General features: G+C 36.0%; 3 protein-coding genes across 6 annotated transcripts; 2 read left to right on the top strand and 1 right to left on the bottom strand.

The window, feature by feature from the left end:
- Positions 1 to 1,221: 1,221 nt before the first annotated feature.
- On the bottom strand, positions 1,222 to 1,651 carry LOC148583470 (cyclin-dependent kinase inhibitor). The gene has a single exon (XM_088510928.1). The coding sequence runs from the start codon at positions 1,597 to 1,599 to the stop codon at positions 1,408 to 1,410; it is 192 nt and encodes a 63-aa protein (XP_088367054.1). The 5' UTR covers positions 1,600 to 1,651; the 3' UTR covers positions 1,222 to 1,407.
- Positions 1,652 to 5,663: 4,012 nt separating this feature from the next.
- Positions 5,664 to 7,615, top strand: LOC132161974 (putative WRKY transcription factor 49). The gene is made up of 3 exons (XM_059572204.2): positions 5,664 to 5,994; positions 6,068 to 6,211; positions 6,947 to 7,615. Exons 1-3 carry the CDS (start codon positions 5,738 to 5,740, stop codon positions 7,410 to 7,412), a joined length of 867 nt encoding a protein of 288 aa, XP_059428187.2. The 5' UTR covers positions 5,664 to 5,737; the 3' UTR covers positions 7,413 to 7,615.
- A 2,457-nt stretch (positions 7,616 to 10,072) lies between these two features.
- LOC132191592 (ATP-dependent zinc metalloprotease FTSH 8, mitochondrial) lies at positions 10,073 to 18,551 on the top strand. 4 transcript variants are annotated; one of them, XM_059606680.2, is made up of 9 exons: positions 10,073 to 10,276; positions 10,368 to 10,608; positions 10,742 to 10,813; positions 11,414 to 11,547; positions 12,059 to 12,544; positions 12,682 to 13,449; positions 16,012 to 16,239; positions 17,534 to 18,023; positions 18,226 to 18,551. In XM_059606680.2, the coding sequence occupies exons 1-8, from the start codon at positions 10,217 to 10,219 to the stop codon at positions 18,011 to 18,013; spliced, it is 2,469 nt and encodes an 822-aa protein (XP_059462663.2). In that variant the 5' UTR covers positions 10,073 to 10,216; the 3' UTR covers positions 18,014 to 18,023; positions 18,226 to 18,551. The 4 variants fall into 4 exon arrangements, with proteins under 4 accessions (XP_059462663.2, XP_059462665.2, XP_059462664.2 ...); XM_059606682.2 differs by lacking the exon at positions 18,226 to 18,551 and having other exon boundaries at positions 10,073 to 10,255; positions 17,534 to 18,147; XM_059606681.2 differs by lacking the exon at positions 18,226 to 18,551 and having other exon boundaries at positions 17,534 to 18,147.
- The last annotated feature ends 8,283 nt before the right edge of the window (positions 18,552 to 26,834 follow it).

Here is a 26,834-nt window from a genome sequence, read left to right as displayed (position 1 = left end):
ATGCTTTGGGATTGCGTCAAGTTAATTGATCAAATTTTGACTTATTAGGAAACCAGAGGACCCAAGAAAAAGACAAAGATATAGAAAGGGAAAAAAGTATATTGAAGAGTAAAATCCGAGTAACAACAATTCTAGTGACATGACGATATCTCTTTTAGAAAATACGCAACAGTTATAGCTTTGTAGGTAACAAAGCAACAGTGTGCTTAGATTTCCCAACTAGGGTGAAAAGGATGGTATTCTGGGCTTAGCCCAATCATCTATACAATAGGCTGCATTATATTTTATTCATGTATGTGGCCCAAATGAGGAATTCAGTACAGGTGACAAAACAACAATACACAACGACCACACAATTTCAATTCAGCAAGAATTTGTAATAAATCATGTCCTTCACATGCAATCCTTCATCTAGTTCTTTAATTGCCAAAGTTGGTAAACTCAAATAATTCCTCTATGCAGTCTTGGATTGAGATGCTTTTGTAATTTTTAAGAATTTCATAGACTTGTTATTTGCTCAATTTGGCTCTTGCCGTATTAGCAAGAGCCAAAACAAAGTGATCCTCTTGAACCGCTCTCGAATGCTTGTTTTGAGATGGTTCGACCACTTTCAACTTGTTTTGAAGATGACCCGGCTATTTCGTCAAGGTAAAAAGGTGGTTGGCCAATCCTTTGAGGATGTTTTGACTACCTCAACACAATTATACTAACATGTTTTTGGAGTGGCGAGTCATCAACCGCCCCCAAATGTCCGCCAACCCTTTTGAAGACATTTCAGCCGCCCAATCTAGCAGCCTTTTTATGACGCAACCCCTGCAAATTGAAGGATATCTCAATCCAGGCCGTCCCCTCCCGTTCCCTTTCCCTTTCCCAACGACTAGCAAAAACAAATGGCGTGTCGTTTTGGTCAAAATAAAAAGTCCTTGACTCCCAAGCTGTCGCCAATAAGAATAATATATTTGATAAATCAGGAACTTTTTAAGTGCGTGCAAGCTAATTCCACTCAGGTTCCATGCACTCATGATACACATACATTCCTGCTACCTTATTTTAATGGAAATTACCATATCAAGCAACCAACACGTTGAGTCACCATCAGTTTCCCTTACAAAAAACTCTCCCACTCACACAACCACACACACAAAAAAAAAAAAAAAAAGGCTCAAAACTCACAAAGTCGCAGCAAACAAAGGAAGGAATTGCATAATTTATTGGGGAATATATATAGGAAAACATAAAATCGCATAGCATTTACCATGGAAAAGAAACGAATTAATCATTTAGTGAAACAATCTGAGAAAACAATTTGCTACGATTTGCAACAAAACAAGGAATTTCATGTCCTAACAAACGCTACATGTATATACGTAATCAAATACACTCTTCCACTAAGCCCAGACTTGTCTCCTAGGAAGCAAACACAGTGAACAGAGCGTCAAGATCAGGCGGTTGAAAATACCCGTTCTTCGGTGGGTCCCGTATCCTTCCACTAACCGCTTTTTTCTTCGGCGGCGGCGGGCAAACGGAGATCGCTGGGATCTGGCAGTCCCTCCGTTTCGGCGTCGTGCACCCGTCCTCAGATCTCTCGTCCACCTCCATTCTCAGCCGTCCGATCAAGGTATCAGCCCTTTGGAGAGATTGTTACGGCGAATATTTCTGACTGGAAAATAGGAATATAGAGAAGAGCAGCAATATATATACAAATAAAGTTTTGAAAATATTTGAAATTCGAATCGTGGCTCCGAAGGCGGTTGGCAGAGAGAGAGAAAAAGGAAAATTGGGAGGAAGCTGAGTCGGTTTGATCGTGCGGTGGAGATAGATGACAGCTAAGCATGAGTGGGGGTGTCACCGACGTGTTCGTTTGCCACAGGGCACTAAACCTATATGTGTTCTTACACGTGGCCCACGTTGAACCGCGTTTTAATCGTTTTTCAAATAGGGCGGCGCCAACTTGACACCGTGTTTGCGCGGGAAACTGTTTGGTTTGAATCTGCATTTCGTCTGGCAGACAGACATTTGCAGGCCTAGTCGTCAACTGATATAAAGCCCATGTAAAAATCAAATCCCTTTTTGGGCTAGATTGAAATAAGAGGACCCATGGAGTATGAAAGTTTATTGGACTTGGATTTTATCAAATGAGCCCAGCTTTGCTTTTTTGATCCTCATGGTGTGTTTGGCAAAACGTTTCGAGAAAGGAATAAATGAAGAAATTGATTGATGTAATATAAAGTAGAAAGTAGTTTTACATGTTTTTTTAAGAAAAAAGTGAAAATGAAGTTGAATTTTTTTTTATGAGAAATGAGAAGAAACCTTTGCTAAATGGGCTCATTGATGTAATTGTGAATGGAATGGTCATGTTGCACCATAAACATGTTCATCTCATTTATCGAATTGACAAAGCTTAGCAAACTAGTTTAAGAGATGAGCGCAATTAGATCACTTAAAAAAGGATGTTAATCCTCTTTGACTTGTACCATTTTGGCTAAATATGTTAAGAGGGTATTCAACCCTTTTACATAGAGCAATATTATATACCACATTATTATTTAATTACGCTAATATGGTATTGTCAATTCACTTTTAGATTAACCATGGTTAAAAAGGAAAAAAGAAAAAGAAAAAGAAAAAGTAATTCTATATAACACTACTCTTAAAATAATTCTATATACTATATTTTTATTTTACTCTCATCTTACTGGGATAATGTGATAATACGCATCAGCAACTCTTAAATTAATTATTGTAAATATAAAATTAAAAAAATAAAAAACTAATAAGTACTACCACATTATTTTTCAGTAAAATAGGGGTAGAATAGAAATGTATAATATCCCATTTCTCTCCCTCTTTTAGATAATGTTTCAAAACAATTCTAGCTTTTTAAATATTTTTTTTTTTAAAAAAAAAAAATCTTGATATGAAAAAGAAAAGGGCTAGGTATCGGCAATGATTGATCTCAATTAAGATCCTATTCATTTACCCATGATGGGAACGTGGCCAATTGGACATCACAACACTTCTTACACGGTCAAGAGGTCATTGACCCGCAATCTAAACTAAAAAAATGAAAAGGTGATGAAAATTGAAAAACTTGAAAACTTTTATTAGCATCTACAACGAGAAATGTAATTAGGAGAAATGCTTTTTAGCATAATTTGTATATGATAGTCACATAATTATTAAGATAATGAAAATCAGTTTTTATTGATTTAAAAATTAATTTTTAATATCACATCATCCCGACTGTATTATGAAATAATATTATTCAAATTATAAAAATGCATCAAGGTTCTTGTAAAACTCTACATATTTTGCTCAAATGTTGTTTCTTTATGCATGACAATCACCGATGCATAGATAGACGGTCCTATATGGAGATAGGGACCGACGACTTTTAACATTTCTTTAGAAAGAAAGAGAAATAATTTAATTTGTAGTGTATTTTCAAAGATACCAAAAGACGAAATTAGTTGAAGATGGCTCTGGCTCACTCGGCCTTGCCCTCTTTTGTTTCGGCGAAAGACTAGATTCGTTACACCGTCACTTCTCGTGTACAAGGCTTGGCGCTAGGACATAGACAACTCAAGCCGCTCCATGATTCTCCACACGTGATCCTAGACACGAGTGGGACCTCGTTGCCCACGTGTCACCCACATGGAATGGGGTTGACTTTTTTATATGCCCGTGAGAACAATCAAAAAAAAAAAAAAAATTAATAATCTGATGGAATTATTTTATTAACTCTTTAGTGGTTGACCTTTGGCTTGGTTGAACTCTTGTGATGGGTCAGGTAGCATTGGTCCACCTTAATGCATCTATACCATCAAAACAATATAACAAGACAAAAACCACACTAAATGAAAATACAGAGAATGCGACAAGGTGTCTATGATTCAGATCACGAACGTATGGACTCCACCCTTTTGAATAACAAAAATCCCAAGATTCTGAGCCATCAACTTGGCGCTCACAGCAACTAACCTAAGCCCACTCTGACAGTCAACCCGACCTATCCTTACGTAGTAGGGTCGCTTGCTGTGCGGTGTTTTTCTAGGATTCACAAAGTCAAAGCGACATACGACAGAAGCTAATTAGGAATTGCCCTCACTTCGAGGCAACCACCCGGATGATCATCGTCGATCTTGTGCGTGTTGAAGATAGAGTTCTAAATGGTCGGGGTGGTTGCATAATTAAGAGCTAATTAAGGGTAGATTTTTGGTTGTGATAGGCTAATTATAATCTTTTTCAATCAACTGGGTTGGTGGTTAGTGCAGTGTTGTCAAGGATATATATTTAATGAATAATACTTGCAAATTCTAATTCTATTTACAGAAAAAAAAGTAGGACTTATGGGATGCGATTTAATCCATGTTTATCTTGCCAATTAAAGCATACGAGATTACGTCTCGTTTGAATGAGGTAGAACATTGCATTGTAAAACCCCTTTTGGAACAATCTTGATTAGTCGAACTTCGATCAAGTTATCGACCAAATATCAAAAATTAGTACTGGTCGACTGAACTTTGAAGTTGTAGCCTAAGCTTTCCAATGCTGCGAATATTGACTTCAACCGACATTCGAATCACACGATACAACCATTTTAATGGGACTGATATGCTCATAAGCTGGACTCCATTAGTTTCTCTTGGATGCCATATTTTGGGTTGGTCTTGGAGAGGTTTCTGATACCATCATACGTACAATCTGATCAACAGCAGATATTCCTAACCCTTCATTTCATGCATTGCATCAAGATGGCAGTAATTTTGCTTTATCAAGAAGAGAGAGAGAAAGTAATTATCTTCTTCCACTATTGTTGAAAAAGATTGCATCAAGTTCCCTTTGGTTAATTGATAGGGTTATTAAGAATCTAGCTCTTTTCATAATTACTCTACCATATTGCTAAGGAGTCACTAAATTTAACTATAGCATTGCAATCATCTACCTGCCACAAAGTCCTAAGCCCCCATTTTCTTTTTCTATATATGTTTAACTACAACAACTCAACACTCTCACTAAATTTATAATATAGCTCAAGTTTTTACAACTTATTATAGTTTGAATTATTAAATATTAATACACGTACTAAATTTGATAATAATAATAATAATAGAATGAATGTCAAGAGATTGTTTACAAGATTCAACACTTGTATAAAAAAACACTTCTCATCTAGTAAATAATAATGCAAAGGCATGGATTGATACCCGTGAGAAGAATCAAAAAATAATATGAAAAGGAATTATTTTATTATTTCTTTAGTGGTTGACCTTTGCTTTGGTTGAACTCTTGTGATGGGTCAGGTAGCTTTGGTCCACCTTAATGCATCTATACCATCACAACAATATAACAAGACAAAGACACACTAAATGAAAATACAGAGAATGCGACAAGGTTATAAGAGATAACTACTGTTAAAAACAAGTGACAATATATGTGTCTACAATATTAATTCAGCATCAAAATCCAAGACTAAAAAATAAAAGATGCTTTGAATTTAATGTAGAGTTTACAGATCGAAGATATGTCACCGTTTGACACGGATGAAACTCTTGGGGAGAAGTCAAAGTCGAATACATACAAATTTGCAAAACAGCGACTCCTTTTACTTTAAAAGTCAAGAGGCAAACACGTAGACATCACAACTTCCTCTTCATCTGCTCCACTCATCATCATCTTCCTCTTTGTTTCAAAGCCCTTCTCTTAGATTTATGATCTTTCTCCTTTTTCTTCTTCAATGGAGGAATTAATGGCTGCTTGGTCAGATGGGTCGGAAGACGAGCTGGTGAGAGAGCTTCTGGACAATCACTCTCCTTTCTTTGTGTTGCCGGAGAAGACCACTGAACCGGACAAGACAAGTGGTTTGAATGAAGAGGCCATTAACCGGCTCATCTCCACCGTCTATTCCGGCCATACGATTGGAGATATTGAGTCCGCATTGTCGGTGACTCCCCGGAAGAACGACCAACTCCAAGAACTTTCACAAGCCAGCAGGTTTGGAAACCTTGTTAATTAATTAATCATGTTAATTAATCATGATACTAAAATATATAATCTGTTTTTGCAGAATTTCTATATTAGAAAGAGGTTTAAATAAGGTTGAGCATAAGTACACTCTGAAAATCAAGAGCTTTGGCAATGTGATGGCTGATGATGGATATAAATGGAGGAAGTATGGCCAGAAGTCCATTAAGAACAGTCCAAATCCCCGGTAATCTTTTTTCTGTACCTTTTTTCCTTTCCATTTATCACATCCTTCTCAGTTTTCAATCTTCTTAAATTTCACGATCAAGCCACAGAGCTTGACACAGTAACATTGACCGTTATACAATTATTATGCAACTGAAATGACGTAGTAATGAAAATTTACAAGCTTTTGTTAATAACAATTGTATACCATTCTACTAAATAATTATTGTGATCAACTTGGTCTTGGGTGACCATTTTTTAAGAAATGGTGGAACACCATGGCCGACAAGGCCCAATCTGCATATGTTTTCTGAGTTCTGCAAATGGACATTATGGCATATATAATTCTACTTCTACCATGAAAAACATGTGATGTAATATCAAACAGTACTTTTTCATGTGATGCTTTAGAAATTCTTCTGCAATAATAATTAATTTGAATTGGCTTGTACAGAGGGTTACTAAATACTAATTCTTTGCTGTCTTTTTCATAGAAAATTAATGCGACTCCTTTTTCTTTTTTGGCACGTCCAATAAATGAAATAGCTCAGTGGTGGTAGATTATAATAGAGATATATATCCAAGTTTTAGTTCTTCTCCAAATATGGCAGCCATTTTCATTAGTGCTCCACGAAAGCAGACCTCTAGAACCTTAAGAAAGGATATATATTAATGATAAATTGGATTGAAAAAAAATTCTATTAAATTTTCCACGTAGTTTAATCTTATATTTATTTGTGATTTTGATGGGAAACAGGAGCTATTACAGGTGTACAAACCCAAGGTGCAGTGCAAAGAAGCAGGTGGAAAGGTCGAGTGAGGACCCAGAGACACTTATCATCACCTATGAAGGTCTCCACCTACACTATGCTTACCCATACTTTTCACACGACCAAAACCAGTATGTGGATCCAGCAATCAAGAAGCCCAAGAAGACTATCTCAGAGGCCCAAGCCGATGATTTTCAACAAACTCAAGAAGCCCAAGAGAGCCCAACAAATCTAACTACCGGGCCGGCATTAAGCCCGCCTGAATATCGAGAAGGAATTATGGGCTCACAAGGGTTGCTTGAAGATGTGGTGCCTTTGATGATCAGAAACCCTCCCAACAACACATTCTCAAACTCCTCTTCTTGTTCATCTTACCGCTCGCCTCCTACTTCACCTTCTTCTTTGTCATGGTGTACTAGTTATTCTGCCACGTGTTTTGACATAGGCATCTAGCAATAAAACCTTCATGGTTTTCTTAGGATGATCGGGATTGAATAATTCGGTCTAAAAGCGTGATAGTATGTTAAGATCAAATATAGATTTCAAAGTGGTTTAGTATAAAGCAAGGGACAATTAATCTTTTAATTTATATTCAGTTTATTTTTATCTTTGAGCAACTTGTAAAATTTAGAGGGTCTTTGACTCTTGTGTAAGAATAATCCAAGCACTATTTAGTAAAGCTTAGTTATTTATCTCAGTTTGTTTTTTGTAAAGGGTTGGTAAAAAGTTTAGTTAAAACAAACCCATTCAAACTCACAAGTTGTTGACCCAAAAGAAGAAGAAAGAAAGTTGTTGGTAAAAAGTTTAGTCAAAATAAATCAAATTCATTAATTAGGAAATATTAAAATTTTTACTACAATTTTTTTACAAATTGACAACAATATATAGCACTTACCACGCTAGCCACTAGAATGTGGATTGTCATGTGACGGTTTATGTAGTACTTACTTTTCATAAGTATGAAGCGTCTCGGGAGTTTGTAAGAAACTTATAATAAAAGTATTAGTATCTTAAACATTTTTCTTTGTTTAAGATTTTAAATCAAATGATATTCCAACACTATACGTATTATATCAAAATTTTCACCGATTAAATCATGTAGTCACACAACCCAAATGTTTGAAAATTGTTTTGCATACACATTGAGTAGCAAAACATTAATTGTTACTTGCCTTTTGCGGAAAATGGGTATAATAAAAGAAAAAATGTGGCAGATATCCATATTAGTTTCGTTTTTATCTATTACATGATCAATTTGGGTACCAAGACTATCATTCATTCTTGCCATAATATATATATATATATATATATAAAACAAAGGATTACAATAAACAATAAAGGGTTGGACAACCCAACAATAAGCCCCAAAACGATCCCATCAAAATGAGTAAATAAAAATTAAAAAGGAATGTATCAAATAAATGATGTGGCCCTATATTTTCTTGTCACAAAGATCAAGAAACTTGGCCACCAATTAAGGTGGTTTGACAAGGTGCACCAGAGATTTGACAAGGTGCACCAGAGATAATGCACACAAGAAATATACAATTGCAGTAGCGAAAGAGAGCTAGTGCAGCATGGAAAACTCTGATGAAAGTCGAATCAAAGCTAATTAAAAGGAAAACCAGCACGGAGTCTAGATGACATCGCATAATGATTTGCAACCAGATCGAGGGAGCACTAAGAAAGGTAGAAAGGGCATCTAAAGCCCTAAAACTACAATAGAACATAAAAACGAACAAAATTAAAAACAGTAGCATCAGTCAAAGTTAAGGCTAGGGGAGGCAGTAGGTACACGATTGAAGGTCAGCATGTGTAAGCCATTCACCAGCACATGGTCATCACCAGCACGTGATGACCACGCGCTGACAAGGGACATCAAGAGATGAAAGATGGCTTCATGAGACCTATGGCAGCTGTTGAAGGTGGTGAAGCAGAGAAACAGAGGCGTCATGCGCTGGTGTGTGCAATACACGCGCCCATGAGTAAGATCTACTCGTAGGTGCATGGTGATTCGATGGATACCGAGCTAACGACGTTTAGCCGTTGGAGGGAGACTATGGAGGGTTTGAGCAGAGGGAACATAGCGTTTTTTGTGTTTTTGTTTTGTGCCATCATTTTTAATATCTATCATCTTTGCAATAGAATGTACTTTTGAAGGATGGTTTGTTTTTATCTATTGTGGATGCTCTAAGGCTCTTTTGATTTTAAGAATATATTTTCATGAGAATACCTTCCAACAATAACAATAATATTTAAATGAAGTAGATAAATATTTATAGAATTTAATGTATAAGAGCACCTATTTGTAGCCTTATTAAAACAATTTTTTGGTTATTTTAGTGAGACAATTTGGTAAAAGAGGCTAAAAACTGTCATTTTCAGTCTCACAATTTTAGAAAAAATTGTGAGTTAACAGTACTCACTATTTAATAGTGAGTATTGTTTACTCACCTATTGAATAAAAATAATAATTTCTTTATCTTCCTTTTTGTTTTTCGTTTCTCTCTCATCCTTTAATAGTTAGAGAAAAAATAAATAAATATTTGAAAAAAATATTTAAATAAAATAGCGAAAGTTAATTATTAAAATAGTGAGACTGTTAAAGGTGTTCTAAAAAAATGAGTAGTTAAAATAAATAAAAATGTACTCTTAGTTATTTTGGTGAGACTGCTAATAATGCTATGATACTTTTGGGAAGTGGCTATCTAAAATAACAAAAATAGGGCTGAAATTCGATTTTACTAACTGCCTAGGCGGTTGAGATTAGCGGATTTAACTAATAATGGTTAACTGTAACACCTTTTTTACCCCTAACAAAAATGAGTTTTCTAGCTTACCTTGCTCATCCATTAAGAATGCTCTAATGGGTTCAAATACTTACATGTAAGATCCAAATGAAACTGGGCTGTACTGAGAAACGAAGCGGGCCAAGAAAGAAGAAACCCATGTTAAAGCAATTTTAGCATACCAGCAAAGGATAAACGAAACTAACCCACAGAAATGGGCCAAATCTACTTTCATTGCAAGGGTACTTGCGTAATCTGAGTCAAGACATTGAAAACAAGGCGGTCTCTAATATCTGTTAACCATCAAATGTTCTTTTTCTATTCTCCCCGTTTCAGTTCCCTCACAACAAACCCATCAATATTTCAATATCCGGGGCTCCCAGAAATTTTCTCAGCAACCAAACAGCTTCAATACTCTCTCGCGCGCTTCACAAGCATCAACCAATTCATGTCCCGATCGACGACGCAATGATTTTCTCAAGAATTGGACGCTCTCTGTTTCGCTCGGTTCGCTCCTCTTTCCAAAGAGTAACACCTTATTCATTCCTTCTTCTTCTTTTTTTTTTTTTTATATATTTTCAGATGAATAATTGAATTTATTTTATGTTTGGCTGTGCAGAATGTAATTTCCAGTAACTATGCCGAGAGGGCTGTGTTAGCGAGTGAATCGCTCTTGCCCTCGACCGGCAATGCGTGCTTCTCACGCGCCGATGGTGGGCTAGGGCTTGTGAGGGGCTATGTCACATCTGTTGGAGCTGGAAAGCAGCCCGTTGCGAATTCGCACTTGTCGAATTTCAGCTCCGTCCTCGCATACCCTAGGGTTCGGCGCTTTTTATCGAGCCAGGCGCCCAAGAAGAAGAGTAAGTGGATAATGAGGGTTTTGTTTTCAATCTGTTTTTTCTTTTTTTCTTTGTTGGTTCGGTTTAATCGTTTGTAATGCTTTAACTTTTGTGTGTGTGTGTGTGTGTGTGTGTGTGTATTTGGTCAATGTAGACTATGAGAATTACTACCCGAAGGACAAGAAGGAAATTCCCAAAGCGAATGAGCAGAAATCTGAGTCGAAAGGTACGTTTTTGTTAGTTCTAGTGCTTTGTGTGATATGTTAATTTTTGTTGAAAATGGATCAATTATAATGTGCATTTTCTTTGGTTGTTTGTATTTATGGTTATATATATATGTATTTTATGCTGTCGACTTTTGAGAGGTGATTATTCATAGAGAAGAAGTTGAAGATTTATGTTGGAGGCTAATATCAACTGGAGTCCTGTAGTTTACGGTGACCCAAGACGGTCATTAAATATTTTTTTTAATAGTACTAAAATTTTCCAGCAATCATCTTCCAGGGTGCATGAGTGATTTTTGGCTACAACTAATCAAAATTTTTTTTATTTATACATAAATGGCTACTTCATGTGACGAACTGAAGCTGTGCAGTGGGTATTATCCTATAGATGACACCATTGGTAGCTAAATATGATGTTAAGACTGACAATTCAATGTACAGCCTCATAGTAGTCATTACTTTGTGCTACAGCTGCGTTTTCATTGTTCGTTGGATTTACAGCAGCATGTTCTCTATTTGCTTCTGGTCTTCTTTTTTTTTTTTTCGGATGCTAAAGTGTCATTTGTAGTCTTATTATGTTCATATTTTTTGTACTATTCCAGGGGACTCGAATTCTGGTGATCATGAGAATTCCCAGGAGAACTTGGTGAAGCAGTTCCAAAATTTAATTGCTCCATTACTGTTCCTTGCCTTTATATTTTCGCCAATTTTTGTCGGTCCTCATGATCAGAAGCAGGTCATTGTTTTTCAGCACTCTTTCAGTCGGTTTTTTGGTTTCTAATAGATATGTAGGTGGTCTAAGTCATTGCCTTTGGTGACTTGCCATATTTCAAATAGATTGCGATAGTAATCGGCAATTTATATTGCATTAACTTCTTTGCACTTTGTAACACTTGGGGTGTTGATGCCTCCATCCATCCTTCTTGTGGCTGTTAATAACTAGTATTGCACCATTTTCACCTTGGTATGATGATGTTGCTATACATTTGGGTTCCAGCTTCTGCATATTACTGATTAATAATTAGTCTTTATTGCAGCATGAAATGAGTAAACTCTTTTAAACTTTGTGGTCTTGAATATTGTAATCTTTTTTTATTGGATCAAGATAAAAATTTTATTTTCTTGAATATTGTTGGTCCCTACCCCCATAAATATGGATAAGTTCTAATAGCTTCTGTTGCGTATTTGATTGCATTTCATTGTTGTGTTCTTAAAACTTTTTTTTAACTGATTGATGTATTCCTCAGATTAGTTTCCAAGAGTTCAAGAACAAGCTACTTGAACCTGGTCTGGTGGATCGCATTGTTGTTGAAAACAAATCAGTTGCAAAAGTGTATGTGAGGAGCTCACCACGTGTTAAAAATGAGACCAATGATGATGCTATCCAGGGCCCTGTCAATGGTGCCCCTGCAACAGGAAATGCAAGCCAGTATAAATACTATTTTAACATTGGAAGTGTTGAATCTTTTGAGGAGAAGCTGGAGGAAGCACAGGAAGCATTAGGGATTGACCCTCATGATTATGTTCCTGTAACATATGTAAGTCAAATGAATTGGTACCAAGAATTGTTGAGGTTTGCACCAACAGCATTGCTTTTAGGATTCATTTGGTTCATGGGGCGAAGAATGCAAGGTGGACTTGGTGTTGGTGGTACTGGTGGAAAAGGTGGCCGTGGAATATTCAACATAGGAAAAGCTCACATAACAAAAATGGACAAGAATGCAAAAAACAAGGTTATCCTGGTTTCACTACTCTACTCTGTGTTATCATACTGCTTTATCCTTTTTTTTTTGGCATGATCATAGCAAAATGAAATTCAAGAGGGTTAATCAGCATGACCATCCCTTTTGATGTCTTGTATGGTGTACAGATATATTTTAAAGATGTAGCTGGTTGTGATGAGGCAAAGCAGGAAATCATGGAGTTTGTTCACTTCCTCAAGAATCCAAAGAAATATGAAGAGTTAGGAGCAAAGATTCCAAAAGGTGCGCTTCTTGTCGGCCCTCCTGGCACTGGGAAGACACTTCTTGCAAAGGCAACTGCTGGTGAATCTGGTGTCCCTTTTTTATCTATATCTGGGTCAGATTTTATGGAAATGTTTGTTGGTGTTGGACCTTCAAGGGTTAGAAGCTTATTTCAAGAGGCAAGACAATGTGCACCCAGTATAATATTTATTGATGAGATAGATGCAATTGGTCGGGCTAGGGGGCGTGGAGGTTTCTCAGGTGGCAATGATGAGCGTGAAAGTACCCTCAATCAATTGCTTGTAGAAATGGATGGTTTTGGAACCACTTCAGGAGTTGTTGTACTTGCTGGCACAAATAGGCCTGACATTTTAGACAAAGCCCTGTTGAGGCCTGGTCGGTTTGATCGTCAAATTACTCTTGATAAACCTGACATCAAAGGTCGTAGTCAGATTTTTGAAATTTACCTGAAGAAGCTAAAACTGGATCATGAGCCATCGTTTTACTCTCAAAGACTTGCTGCTCTTACTCCTGGATTTGCTGGAGCAGACATTGCAAATGTTTGTAATGAAGCTGCTTTGATTGCTGCAAGGAATGAGAGTGCAGTGATCACTATGGAACATTTTGAGGCAGCTATCGACAGGGTTATAGGTGGTTTGGAGAAGAAGAACAAGGTACACTTTATCTCAGTCATGCACTTCTTTATTTAGAACTCCGTACTATTGTTGTTTGCATATACTTGGTATGATTGATGTACTCTGTATGAAAGAACAGTTGGCTCTGGGTTTGAATTTTTCACTAATCTCTAGAGCTATATTTCAAACTATTCAATTTCATTATTAGTTTATATGTAAGAAAATATTTCTCCTTTAAACTGTTACTCAGTAAAGCTAATTGTTTTGAAGAACGTGTTGCTTTATTAAGCCCCTAATCTTTGACTCATAAAAGCCTTAGAACCTGAAATCATAATTATAATTTACCAATAAAAACTCCTTTCTGGTAATTTGAAGTCTATAGAGATTTTGATATTAAATGAAAGGAGACTAGGGCAATGTTTGTTAACATATTCTCAAAGTGTTTTCCAGATACAAAAAGAGACTTTTTTTTTTTTCCCTTTCAAAAACCTTAACAAACAATCAAAAAACACAAAACACTTAGGAGAAAAATTTTCACATTTTCTTGTAGGAATATTTTGACAAATCAACTGCTTAATTTTTGAGTTTAAAAAGTGAAAACATTAATAAGCGCTAACTTATTATTTTAAAAATAAAAAAAAACTAAAAAAGAAAAAAGACTGTCCTTGTGGCCACCCTTAGCAGAGAAGAGGGGTGGTCGCATGACCATCTCTTTCCTGGTTATAGGTGGCACGTGGCTACCACAATAGGTTAAGGGTGGCCGCACAACCACCATAATAGGCTAGGTAGGGATGGTTGCACCGCCACCTCAACCAGATTGTGGTGGTTGTGTGGCCACCACTGTCCTGGTTGGGGTGGCTATGCACCCACCCCTCCCTTCCGTTGGCCACATGGCTACTCTCTTTCTTTTTAAAAATAATATTAATAATAATAAAATTTAGGAGAAAAATCATTTGTTTGTGTTTTCACAAAATAAGCAGGTGTAACCTACAAAAAAAAAAAATTCTTAAATGTGGACCCCACAAAAAAAAACTTTAAAAACACTACTCACTATGTCACATCAAAGAGAATAACTTTTATAAGGACCTGGCGCAAACCAGGTCCTTTGTGCCCTCCAATAGAGAGCGGACACATCAGCCTATCACACCAAATGACAATAATACGAAAACACATGATCAAAACCCCTTTTTCTCCATTTCAATTGGCAAGAACCCCCTTTTCCCATTCAATTGGCAACGCAAGGGGAATTTGATCTTGCCTCCAGATTGTTTCGTACACTTTGGATCTCTTGCCTCACTTTGAATCTCTTCGATGATCTAGTCCATGGACAAAACAATCTGAAGAGGAACACATGTTTAGTTGAGGTTTGTTTAACTTGGCAAACAACGCTTTCTTGGATGAGATGAATAAACCAATGGAGAGACTAATCTGGAGAGGATTTCTTCATGGTTAGATGGCTTTCTCCCACACAATGTCTGAATAAGCCATGGATTTTGATGATTTGGGTATTGGGTTTTGGCGTTGTTGTGAGATGAAAATTTCAGTTTTTCATCGATGGGGGAAAAGGGTTTTTGGTCGCAGAAGATGGAGAAAGACAAAAAACTTTATGAAATTACCGTTAGTGGAAGCGGAGGAGGAATAGTCGGTGTTAGGCAGTGTTCAGTAGCTGGGCAGTGGCTTGGTGGGCTGGGCAGTGTCGGGGGTTCTTGCCGATTGAACAGAGAAAACGGGGGTTCTTGCCGATTGAATGGAGAAAAAGGGTGTAATCTTGTGTTTTTTTGTTATGGTCATTTGGTGTGATAGGCTGATGTGTCCCCTCTTTATTGGAGGGCACAAATGACCTAATTTATGCCAAGTCCTTATAGAAATTATTTTCCATATCAAAACATTTTTTCAAACAAAAAAACACTTACCTAAATACACTAACAAACATAGCCTCTATCTCTTTGTTCCACTCATCTTCTTTAAATTTATGCATATGATTTTGTGACAATCATATATGTTAGGATCAATTAAATGGCGTCCACTGGCCAAACTATGACCTATAAATGATGGTGGTTTCTTGTACATTTTTTACAAACTCTATACTGTAGAAAGAGTTAGATTTTAAAAGTTCAAAAAGAAAACCTTTTATTCATGATTGGTTTATATATTTTGTCAGATTTGGAAATTAGATGCCAAGGATGAAAAGACGTCATTTCTATTGACTTTTGCTATTTAGGCTGAAAAAAGGAAAGTTTTTATTGAACCAACACTAACCTATAGTCCTGAACGCTAGTGTTTTCCACCCGTCAATAAGTTGGTTGTTTGATGTTTACTTATATGTAAATGAGACGGTACATTTGTCTCTCTATGAGTCTGTCTCTCCCAGTGTTGGAATTTTTGGAGAGTAACAGTCGAGCACTAAAAGACAGTTTGCATGAATTTTTGAATATAGAATAATTCTGTTAACTGCTTACGGTATCAGTTAATTTGGTGATCGACTTTTGAGTGGTGATGGCATCATCATTAATTTGAAGACGGATCTGAACCTCTAACAATAGAGCCATTCCTAAGTTCATGTATCAAGACATGTAAACCATTACTTGTTTCTTTCCACAGGTAATAAGCAAACTAGAGCGGCGTACTGTTGCTTACCATGAGTCAGGTCATGCTGTTGCTGGTTGGTTCTTGGAACATGCGGAACCCTTGCTTAAAGTCACTATTGTTCCTCGTGGTACTGCAGCACTGGGGTTTGCTCAGTATGTTCCCAATGAAAATCTATTAATGACCAAAGAGCAGCTCTTTGATATGACTTGCATGACCCTTGGTGGTCGAGCTGCTGAGCAGGTAATTTTACTGTTCCTCTTTCCCTTCTTTCCACATTTTGCTGGATGTGTTAATATGGACTTGTTTTTTTTTTTTTTTTTTTGATGTCGGAGAACCTTTCCAAGGTAGGGCCCTTTGGACCCACCCCTGTAGAGTAAACCCTAGTCCCGTGCGCCGCACCCTTGGAAGTTATGGACTTGTTTAGAAGTGGAAATATTGATCTATTATGAAAGTGCTTATACATTTAACCAAAAAAAAAAAAATCTCTTAATTGAGATTTTCAAAGTGGGTTTAGCTTCAACTCTTCAATGGACAATAAAATGAGCCATGAGGTGCAGGTTTGGACTGTGATGTTCATAATTCATTGATCATGTGATCGGCTGCACATAATGTACTCCATTCTTTCTCACTAAATAATTTTTGTTATTGTGATTCATTTCTTATGGCTTTTATACATTGATGGATGATGATCATTTTCATTGCTTAGACGCTCTAAGGAATGTGAACTTCAAATGCTGAAATTATGTAATATTCTAACCTCCTCTTTCCCAGTGACATCTTAACAATAAACAGAGCATACAAGTTCATATTTGTGTGTAGAAAGTGGATGAAATCACTAGCACAAAGTTGTTATCATGACTATTCCCTAACCATTGACCTCAGAGCTGCTCTCTCTTCCACCCTCTTCCCTCTTTCTCTCAACGTGTTGATTATTTGAATAGTCTGTAGATACAAATAATTATTTGGTCTTAAATGGATATTCTTTTACAATTAGTTTACCAGTCAGATGATGATGGATCATGATACCGAAGACTCGGGCCTTGAGTTTTACATCTGAACATTAGACAATGTAAATACCTGACCCCTCACTTTCTCATGTGAAGATATTACATGTTTTTTCGCGCAAATTGTTCCTTGCAGAAGGGAGGGAAGGAAACAGCCTTTCTTTTCCTTAATTGATGTGTATATATTGTCCATTTTTGTGGATAGCTTGTAAATGGTACTCAAACAGGGAGGTCAGAAATTTCATGATTGTCACAACATTTCTTATAGGTGTTAAGTGTTTTAAGTCCACATGGTATAATACAATTTTGGGGAACTATTTACCATCTAAGAGCATTTGAAGTGCTTCAAATCTTGAGCCAAAATTCTGGGTTTTTCATCACTAAAGAGAGAAGCAGTTTAATGGGGGCTCATGCTAGTCTGCTTGATTTGCTTGCTCCTTGAGCCTAGAAAACTATGTTATGTTTGGCCATGATGGATAGACTTCTGATAGAGTCAATTAAATGTGGAACTCTTTGTTTCCTTCAATCAGGTTTTGGTGGGGAAGATCTCAACTGGAGCCCAGAATGACTTGGAGAAAGTGACCAAGATGACCTATGCCCAAGTTGCAGTCTATGGTTTCAGCGACAAGGTGGGTCTTCTTTCCTTTCCTCAAAGGGAGGATGCATTTGAGATGACCAAGCCCTACAGCAGCAAGACTGGTGCAATTATAGATAGTGAAGTTAGGGAATGGGTGGCGAAGGCCTATGACCGCACTGTTCAGCTGATAGAGGAGCACAAGGAGCATGTGGCGCAGATTGCAGAGTTGTTGCTCGAAAAGGAGGTCCTTCATCAAGATGACTTGGTCCGGGTATTGGGAGAGCGTCCATTCAAGTCAAGTGAGCCCACAAATTATGATAGGTTTAAGCAAGGGTTCCAAGAAGAAGAGAAAGAGACTAAAAAGAGCACAGAGGGTGGGACAGTGGAGGATGGGAAGTCATCACCCTTGGAACCAGATGTTGTGCCTGCATAGTGTTGGCAAGGTTTATGGTTGTATAAATAAAATTTTGTTGAAGCTAATTTATTCATTAGCCATCTCCTGTATTTGAACTAACTTGTAAAAAAATCTTCTTCAATGGAATTAAAATGTCTCCGATCTGGAATGCTGCTTTTAATCTTTGAATTGCTGTCCTATTATTAGAGTTATGGATGTAGCTGATATGATCTACCCTGCTGGATGTGCAGGCTCTGAGCTTCCGGCCTGCTCTTTATGAAGGTCTAGTATCTAGCCATTGAACTTGTGGAAGTGCCCCCTTTCCTCCATATTTTGTTCTGAAGTAGGTAACTTCTGTCTGCTCTTTGTAAAGGTTTAAGCTTTTTCTCAATCATGACGGCTTCTGAAGACGCCTAGCAAAGCAAAGGGCAAAGTGTTACAACGTACAGCCTATGAATTTGGGTACAATAATTCTCTCCATTTCAAATCTACATGATTAGGATTTGAAACGATTTACATGATTTCATATTATTTAATTTTTTTTAAAAGATGTTTATATATATATATATCCTATTCCTGAATTTTGGATGGTGACTCGTTCTATATTGTATACACAAGGTGGACTCCTATTCCAGCGTCTGTGTGAAAGGAACCTGTGATGCCTAAATTCTGTTGACTTTTGTTGCCTTCTCCTCTAATACTGGATGAGCACTGCCCACATGGGCTTTTGTTGCTCTCTAGTGTCACATAACATAATTCATGTTTGTGAGCCCCATTTTAAATGTCACTACCAATTTCCAAGTGGCGAGTGCATTCATTAAATTCACATGGACCGCTCAGAATGAGATTTTAATTAATATTATTGAAGCAAATGTGTGGTGTGCCTTAATATTCCATAAGGGTCTTATCGGACAAAAGGGCTTAAAGGCTGTGATTTTCTGCAGAACACAACAAAATCCATACTTCGTCAACCTGATAATGTAATTCGTGGCGTTCAAATGTACAACTTACCCATTTATATCTCCCTGATAATGATAATATATCCTCTTCCTCACGGAAGGCTGCAAATGAAGTTTAGGTCAGGACGTGGCACAGTGGATTTTACAAGCCACATCTCCAAATAGTTGTTGGGTCATTGAATCTGACCACACGGATCTATGTAAATGATGTGCCAGGCTAGTTTACTGTCCCTTTTTTTTTTTTTTTTTTTTTTTTTTAAAGTCTAAAGCAGATTATCCATTGCAATTTGCAATTCATTACAAGAGGCCAAAGCTGCATTTCTTTTAAGAACACTAAAATTGGATGGAAGCTGACTCCATATATGACAAGTTATTTATGAACAATGATGGTGGCCTGATGGGACTTCCATTTTTTTAGGCAGGAGATTGATAATGGGAATCGATCGGTGCGCTGGAAATCATTCTGGAGCGATGATAATTGCTTTGGAGAGTAAAAGCCAAGCGCAATGCCCCATGCCCATTAATCCTAGCATTATTGGCCTCCTTGTTGGAAGGCAAACAGATGAAGATAACCTTCAAAACCAGTAATTTATTTCATATCATTTGTGGAGGTTTCTAGTTGTACCGAATTTGAAGTCATTATGTGTTTTGAGTGGCAAGCAAGGAGAAAAATAAGGGGAGGGGAGGGATTGCGTATCTTGGATTGGTGAAAACCCTGGGAGCATGTCCTCTGGTCTGCATTCTACAACACATTTAATATTATGTTAAACCAACTTTCAAAGTTGTGAATCATACTTCATGGTGGATTCTTTTTTCTAAGCAAAAATTTTAAAAAAAGAGCGACCAGAATGGTTATTCTATCTAGAGTGACCATAGTAGCACCTGTCTACTAAGAATTAATGACAAGAAGAGCTTAAACGATGAAAACCGCAAGTTCCTTCAAGTCCGATTAAGCTATAACCTGACTTAGTCACATTAGGATATCAATGAGACCCAATACAATTTACATTAATTAAGCACAGAGATTTTTGTTGTGGGAGTCAAATTCATATCCTAATGTTTACCTAACCACCTGAGGATTACTTTGAGGCCACTAACCACCCCCTTTTGGTCCATGATTAGTGGATTAAATTAGAGGAGTTGTCCTTTTCTGCTGGGTTTTCACATTTAGTTCATCTTTGTTTAATCAAAGAGTTAATTTTTATATCTTAGATAAGAGGTAAAGTTGACAAAACTTGAATGCTAAATAAGTTTTACATAAAGAAAAAACTATATATAAATAAAAGTCTAAATAGATAGATAGATATAAACACGCACAAATAATTTAAAAGAGAATGATATATATAAACTTTTTTGGAACACGTTTCTCATCTACTTCGTTAACAATAAATACATTTGATATTATGTTAAACCAAACGAACTTTTTAATTTGTTGATGATACTTCTCTTTAACCATGATTAGTGAATTAAAATAAGTGGGATTGTCCTTTTCTATCGGGTTTTTTTCATGTTTAATTGATCTTTATTTAATCAAATATCTATATAAAAGCTGAACTTGACAAAATTCAGAATAGTAAACTAGTTTAAGATATAACACAAAATTCAAAATATTCATATATACTCTAAAGGATAAAATTATTTGCCCACGCCTTGGATATTCCTCTCACTATATATATTGCTGTTCACATTACTGCATTTATTTTTATTTTTATTTTAAAATTAATGATTCAAGTGAAAGGTATATACAACAAATATCCGAATAACCTTTTTTTATTATTATTATTTTTTTAGTCAATGCTTGAATATATGGAAAAGGACAAATTGCGTCTGTTTAGTTCTTCCTTTTTCCTCTTCTCTTTCCAGCCTAACACTTAGCAAAGTAAGAAAAAAGAAAGTGTGAGGTACAGCGAATATTAGATTACTGTTGCTTTTATTATAATTTTTTTTTTTTAACAAATTTATATAATAACTCCATTTATAATAAATTTATAATAAAATAATAAGAAATTTACTATTCTTCTCGCCATATTGCTGTCAAACTAGAGACATCCGCTTTATGAAGCGTGATTCCCGGCCGATTAAGTTACCCTTTAAGAACACCACTCTTTATAGTAAAAACTTATAATACTCCTACCAACACTCTAATAATGATGATTTACATGCCCAAAATTATGAAATGCCTACTAACATTACAATACATTAAGGTAACTTATTAATAATGTTCGTACATATTAAAGATCCAATTTCATTAAAGTTACTAATATCGCTAATATTTTATACAACTTGACACGAATTTAGCGTGGAATTAATAGGTTAGGGTTTAATAAAATAAAATTTGGGTCAACCCAATTAGATAGGATTAATAAAAGGGTTAGTTTTAGGTCAACTCACTTAACTCAAGAGTGAATTACATAACCCCGATCAGATATATAATCTTATTTTTTTCAACTTAGGGTGTGAAAACACCACAATACTCCACCCAAGACGAAAAAATATATCACAATTTGTCATTCTTTATCTGATTTATCATTAATAACAAAATGGCCTTTAAATAGAAATATAAGCAGAAAATACCTAAAGTGATAAAACCTTAGGTTCGAACAATCAAATTCAAATAACCTCTAATTCTAATATTAAATAATCTAATCCTAAGTTTATTCCAACCCAATCTATTTCACCATAATCTTATCCTTATCATCGTGTCCTAACATATCTGATGAGTCATGAGCAATCACAATTTAGCTACCAAAATCTTTCAACCCACTACATCTCATCCACCATCTCGTTCAAATTCAAATACGTACAAAGCAATTAACTCATCATATACGGCTATAACCCTATTACTATATATACCTATGTTTTTTTTTTTTTTTTTTTACAATCAATTAGGAAAAGGATCACAAGTGATCAAAATACCAAAAGGGGTTGGCTCCCCTACAACAGATCCAAACACAAAAATTACCAGTGCAGGTAACAGTAAAAAAGTAAGAAATATGCCAAATAATTAGCCCGGTCTTCTCAAAGGGACCACAAAAAGTAGTTTTAAAGGCAAAAGGAGTACAAAAAAAGGCAAAAACAATACAATTCCAATACAATGCGTTCTTTCTATATGGTATCACCTGTTTATTTAAATAGGTTGTGTTATAGTTAAAAGATATGACTCGTTTAATTAAATGGATCAAGTTCAAATTAACCCATATATATGATAATATACATAATGCTTGACACAATATGAACCCGACCTATAAACGCGAATTTGCCACCCCTTACATACAATAGTCAAAAATATTATGAATAGTTGAACATGGAAAACTGCATATGAACACTATTAGTTGCCAATGCAATCAAGTATATAATATACCGCCATGGCTTCCATGAGAAATCAATAAAATATATGTGCATGACAAGCGTTTCAAATGTTGCAGATTGTTATATTTCTTAGTTAATGGTGTGTGCGTCTCTCGTGCGTCTCTCTCTCTCTCTCTCTCTCTCTCTCTCTCTCTCTATATATATATATATAAGAAACACAAACAGGCTAGCTAGGAACACAAAACAGAAACATATAATTGGAGCCAGTGATGCCACAATTAGACTGAAAATGACTAACTAACCTAACGTAGACCACGGCACAGCTCGGTCGTCCATTATTCAATGTTGTGGGATGGGAGGAAATAATTGGAGGCCGAAGATTATAGTATAGAGCAAAAGTACAAGAGAAGTAGATATGGCAAAAGGAAAACGATAGAGACCCTTTTTTTTTTTTCTTCTTTTATTTAAGGTGGGCACTACAACAACAGATCCAACAAAAAAATTACGGTGCAAGAAATACAAGCAAACAGTAAAAGATGAGTAATAAAATGACTTGATTCTCTCAATGAGAGTCGCAAAAAGCGATTTAAACACCAAAACAAAAGCAAAAAAAGGGGTAGCTTTAACCCTACCAAAACTTCTGCAAGGCAACAACACTTTCGTAGCTGGTGTTCGTTCTTCATCAACAACTCCATTCTGGTTTTTGGCAGTATATTTCCTGCAACAACCATTTCACTATGGTTGTTGCCTTTACCGATCGGGGCTCTTTATTGAGTTCTTTTGCCATTTGTTATTGCCTTTTGCGACCCTTAAAAAAGTTCGGCTCATTTTATGATTTTTTTAGAATCATGAATGAAACCATTGTCTGCTGTTTTTTTTTTAAAATTTTTTTCTGTATGTTTGTACTTGTATTTATTGTTTGGGTTGTGTTGTTGGGATGTACTTATTATTGTTCAATCCCCTGTAAAAAATTTTTTTTTTTTTTTTTTTTTTAAAAAAAAAAACTCCGAAAGAATAAGACCCTTTGTTTACTCATTCTTTCGTTCTTTCTTTCTCGTTGAATGGATTCATTCATTCTTAATTACATAGGAAACAGAGTTACGCATTTGAAAAATAAACGTTTGAGGAGGAGGTGGTGGGGTGGGGGGTTGGAAAGCGCCATTTCTAACTCTTTCTCTCAATTATTTCAACTACCTGACTATGGGAGTGGGGGTAGGGGGGCTTGGGTGGCTGGCTGTGAAGATGACCTTTGTTTTATCGTATTCCTGCCTACAATTATTATTTTAAATTAGTTTTTGAATATAATTGGACCTCCTAGCTTCGTCAGTGGGGGTTGGTCGATTAGGAAAGCTACACCAACGGAGATTCAACACTGTGTGTGATCTGGCCAACAAGTCATCACATCTTCAGATCGATGATGTCTCTCTCTCTATATATATATATATGCACCAATTTTTTTATTTTTTAATATTAGCCATTTAAAATATATATATATATATATATAGCATTTACATTGGGCTCAATAAAATAGCTATTTTGATTAGAGCATTCACATTCGGCTTTGCATTTTAACTATAAACTTTTAATCAAGTATAGGTGTTTTAAAAAAGTGAGTAGCTAAAAAATATATATATATATAATTTTTAGCTGAACTTTAGCTAAATATTTATTTAGCCAATGTGATTGTTCTAGAAGTATATATATAGGGAATATCTTCAATTCAGTCAGGGCGTAAAAACCCCATTTTCTGCCAACCATTAATTGAGTGACACTTCATCTTATAACAAGTTAAAAAAATGTTGTTGAATACACCTGATTAAAACAATCTAACCTCATCCTCACAACTGAAAACCAATTAACCCGTGAGGCGGGTCATGACCAGACCCATGGGTCCGGCTGTTTCTCCGGTGTCGGACCTCATTTTTTCGGCCTTTAGGGTGATAAAATCTCTAAAGGGTTCACTTTCTACCTCTAGGTTTTAGTTTTGAATCAAAAAAACAAGTTTTGAGGCATTAGAAACGAATTTTAAGGCATTAAAATCGAGTTTTGAGGCGGGTCACGATAGTTTCAAGCGAGTCACGACGATTTCAGACGAGTTTTGAGACGGGTCATGGCGAGAACCACGACTGGAGTGGCCGACGAGCCACCCCAAATCCAGTTGGGGTGGCCGATGAGCCACCCCAGGCCATGGCGTGCATGCGCGGCCACCCCGTGGCCATCTGGGGTGGCTCGCTGGCCACCCTAAATGGCCTGGGGTGGGCCACTCGGCCACCCCGTGGCCTAGGGGTGGTTGGTCGGCCACCCCATCTCCTCCTTGGCTTTTGCGTGGGCTTGGCGGAGCTGGGCAGCGAATGTGAAGCTTGAGAAAGTTTTTGGGTTCAGTCAATTTTCTAACCTTTTGTTGTTTGGGGTATAATCGGGTACAACCAAGTTTATTTTGTAAGTTGAGATAATTTGAGGTGGTAACATTTTAATGGAAGACAGAAACATGAGTTTTTGCCTTTACTGTATAGCAGCACCTCTCATATATATATATATATATACTATTTCAGATTCTGGAAGTTTCACTTATTTGTAGATTGCTATACAGAGTAACTGGACAACTCAAATAAAGCTGATAGCGAAAATGTATTTAGCTAAGTTTCAGAGCTTAATTAGTTTTTATATGATCACACCATAATAATGTAGTCGTCCCCGCACTTTATTAACTCCATGAAAAGGAATAATTTCTATAGAGATTGCAAAGAGAAAATGTGCAACTCCTTCTAGATTTCCACCCTAACGTGAACAAATCATTCCATAGTAATTTTCATCAAATTTTTGACACTAATGTAGTAATTCACATGGTATTTTTGTAGAGGGGTTGTAGTAAAAAATTTGTAGCCCGTTCTTTTTCCTTTACCATATATAAGTCCTCTACGAATTGATACAGTAGTTTACATGGCACTTGATAAGTTAGTCACTAAATAATTAAATTTACTTTTCAACTCTTGTTGCTTATTTTTTTACTCATATAGCCTCACGTGGCACTCAAAAGAACCGTCACGTAAATTTATACAAAAATTATAATAAAATCAATAGTCCTCAAATTTTATAAGCTTGGTAGTATATTCCTTTAGTTGGTAAGAAAATGATTCAAACACACAACCCAAAAGAATACAAAGCGAAAACAAAGAGTCATGGCAAAGAAAAAGAAGGCAAACTCATATGATTCTGAACTTCAAAAGAAAAAGGGGATGTACAAACACATAAGTTAACAACTTTATTATGGATTGATAATAAGAGATCTTTTTAGGCTTCCATTTTTTTTTTTCTTTTCTAATTATTTTAGGGTTTGCAAATTGGTTGTAAAGTATTCTAAAAGCAAATTCAATGTTGACACGTTCCTAAGTTCAATCATTCGAGTCTTATTTTTATTTGTTTATTTGTTTATTTGTTGTCTTGCTCAATCAAACACCCACAAAGCCATCCCTGTGAGGGTGCATTAATGCTGTTTTTTGTCCTTTAAAGCACTAAAAAATCATGCTAGATCTCCACCTAGATGTACCATGTGTCCAGAAGTGTCCAGGTGTGTGGTTTGGTTCGGTATGCAATCAAAAGCAACTAGCTTTCCCCGGCCCTATCCATTCAATTCGGATTGAAATTGAGATTTTTTTTTTTTTTTTTTTTTTGATGATGTAAAATAAAACTAAATTGTTTTTCAAAAAAAAAAAAAATCAAAATATTTTTCAATTTTTATCTCGTATGAAAAATCAATGACAGTGACAACGACAAGTAGCAATACGGTAAAAGAGAACGGTACGAAAAATCAATAACAGCGACGGCGACAAGTAGCAATACGGTAGAAGAGAACGGTACGAAAAATCAATAACAGCGACGGCGACAAATAGCAATACGGTAGAAGAGAACGGTACGAAAAATCAATAATAGCGACGGCGACAAGTAGCAATACGGTAGAAGAGAATGAACTGAGAGAGAGTGTGTACCAGATACTAGAAAAATGTTAGGGATTAATAAGTTTTTCATATTTTGCGTATATTCTCCTACAAATTCTATAGATCAACCATTAGATTTGTGAAGTTTAACATTGACTTATGTGGAGTCCACATAAGTCCACAAATATAATGGTTAATTTGTAAGATAAAATGGGTAAAATATAGAGAAAATATTAACCCCTAGCATTTCTCGGGATACTATGGGTCAAAAATAAAAGGGAAATGCTATATGTTCTCTTTGTCTTAAGTGGATATTAACCGACCCTTATTTTTCTCACCATGTTTTAGAAAATAATATCCACCTACGAACCAAAATAACACCTAACATTCCCCAAAATAAAAGGTTCAAATTTGAAAAATAATTTACGGAAATGAAAAAAAAAAAAAAAAAAAGAAGCCATTTTACGCCGCTTAATTGAAGTTTTTTCCATTTCAACCGAAAAACATTTTTAGCTTGACCAATATTTTTAGTCGTATAAAACACCAAAAAATAAGAAAAACTTTTTTCCTAAAACTGTTTTATGTCCAAATAAAAAAGCCTAATTGCTAGTGTTTTGAGCAGTATATTATGAGGCAGCACCCGCCTAGCCGAATAAA

This window comes from Corylus avellana, chromosome 10 (assembly GCF_965113065.1).
Source record: "Corylus avellana chromosome 10, dhCorAvel1.hap1.2, whole genome shotgun sequence".
NCBI lineage: Eukaryota > Viridiplantae > Streptophyta > Magnoliopsida > Fagales > Betulaceae > Corylus > Corylus avellana.
This window is presented reverse-complemented; position numbering and strand designations above follow the sequence as displayed.

Bases quoted from the DNA above. Each gene is read 5' to 3' on its own strand.
- LOC148583470 (XM_088510928.1), bottom strand. From the start codon at position 1,599: ATGGAGGTGGACGAGAGATCTGAGGACGGGTGCACGACGCCGAAACGG.
- LOC132191592 (XM_059606680.2), top strand. From the start codon at position 10,217: ATGATTTTCTCAAGAATTGGACGCTCTCTGTTTCGCTCGGTTCGCTCC. The intron at 10,277-10,367 runs GTAACACCTTAT...TTGGCTGTGCAG, and splicing joins TTCGCTCCTCTTTCCAAAGA to AATGTAATTTCCAGTAACTA. The intron at 10,814-11,413 runs GTACGTTTTTGT...GTACTATTCCAG, and splicing joins GCAGAAATCTGAGTCGAAAG to GGGACTCGAATTCTGGTGAT.
- LOC132161974 (XM_059572204.2), top strand. From the start codon at position 5,738: ATGGAGGAATTAATGGCTGCTTGGTCAGATGGGTCGGAAGACGAGCTG. The intron at 5,995-6,067 runs GTTTGGAAACCT...CTGTTTTTGCAG, and splicing joins GAACTTTCACAAGCCAGCAG to AATTTCTATATTAGAAAGAG. The intron at 6,212-6,946 runs GTAATCTTTTTT...GATGGGAAACAG, and splicing joins AAGAACAGTCCAAATCCCCG to GAGCTATTACAGGTGTACAA.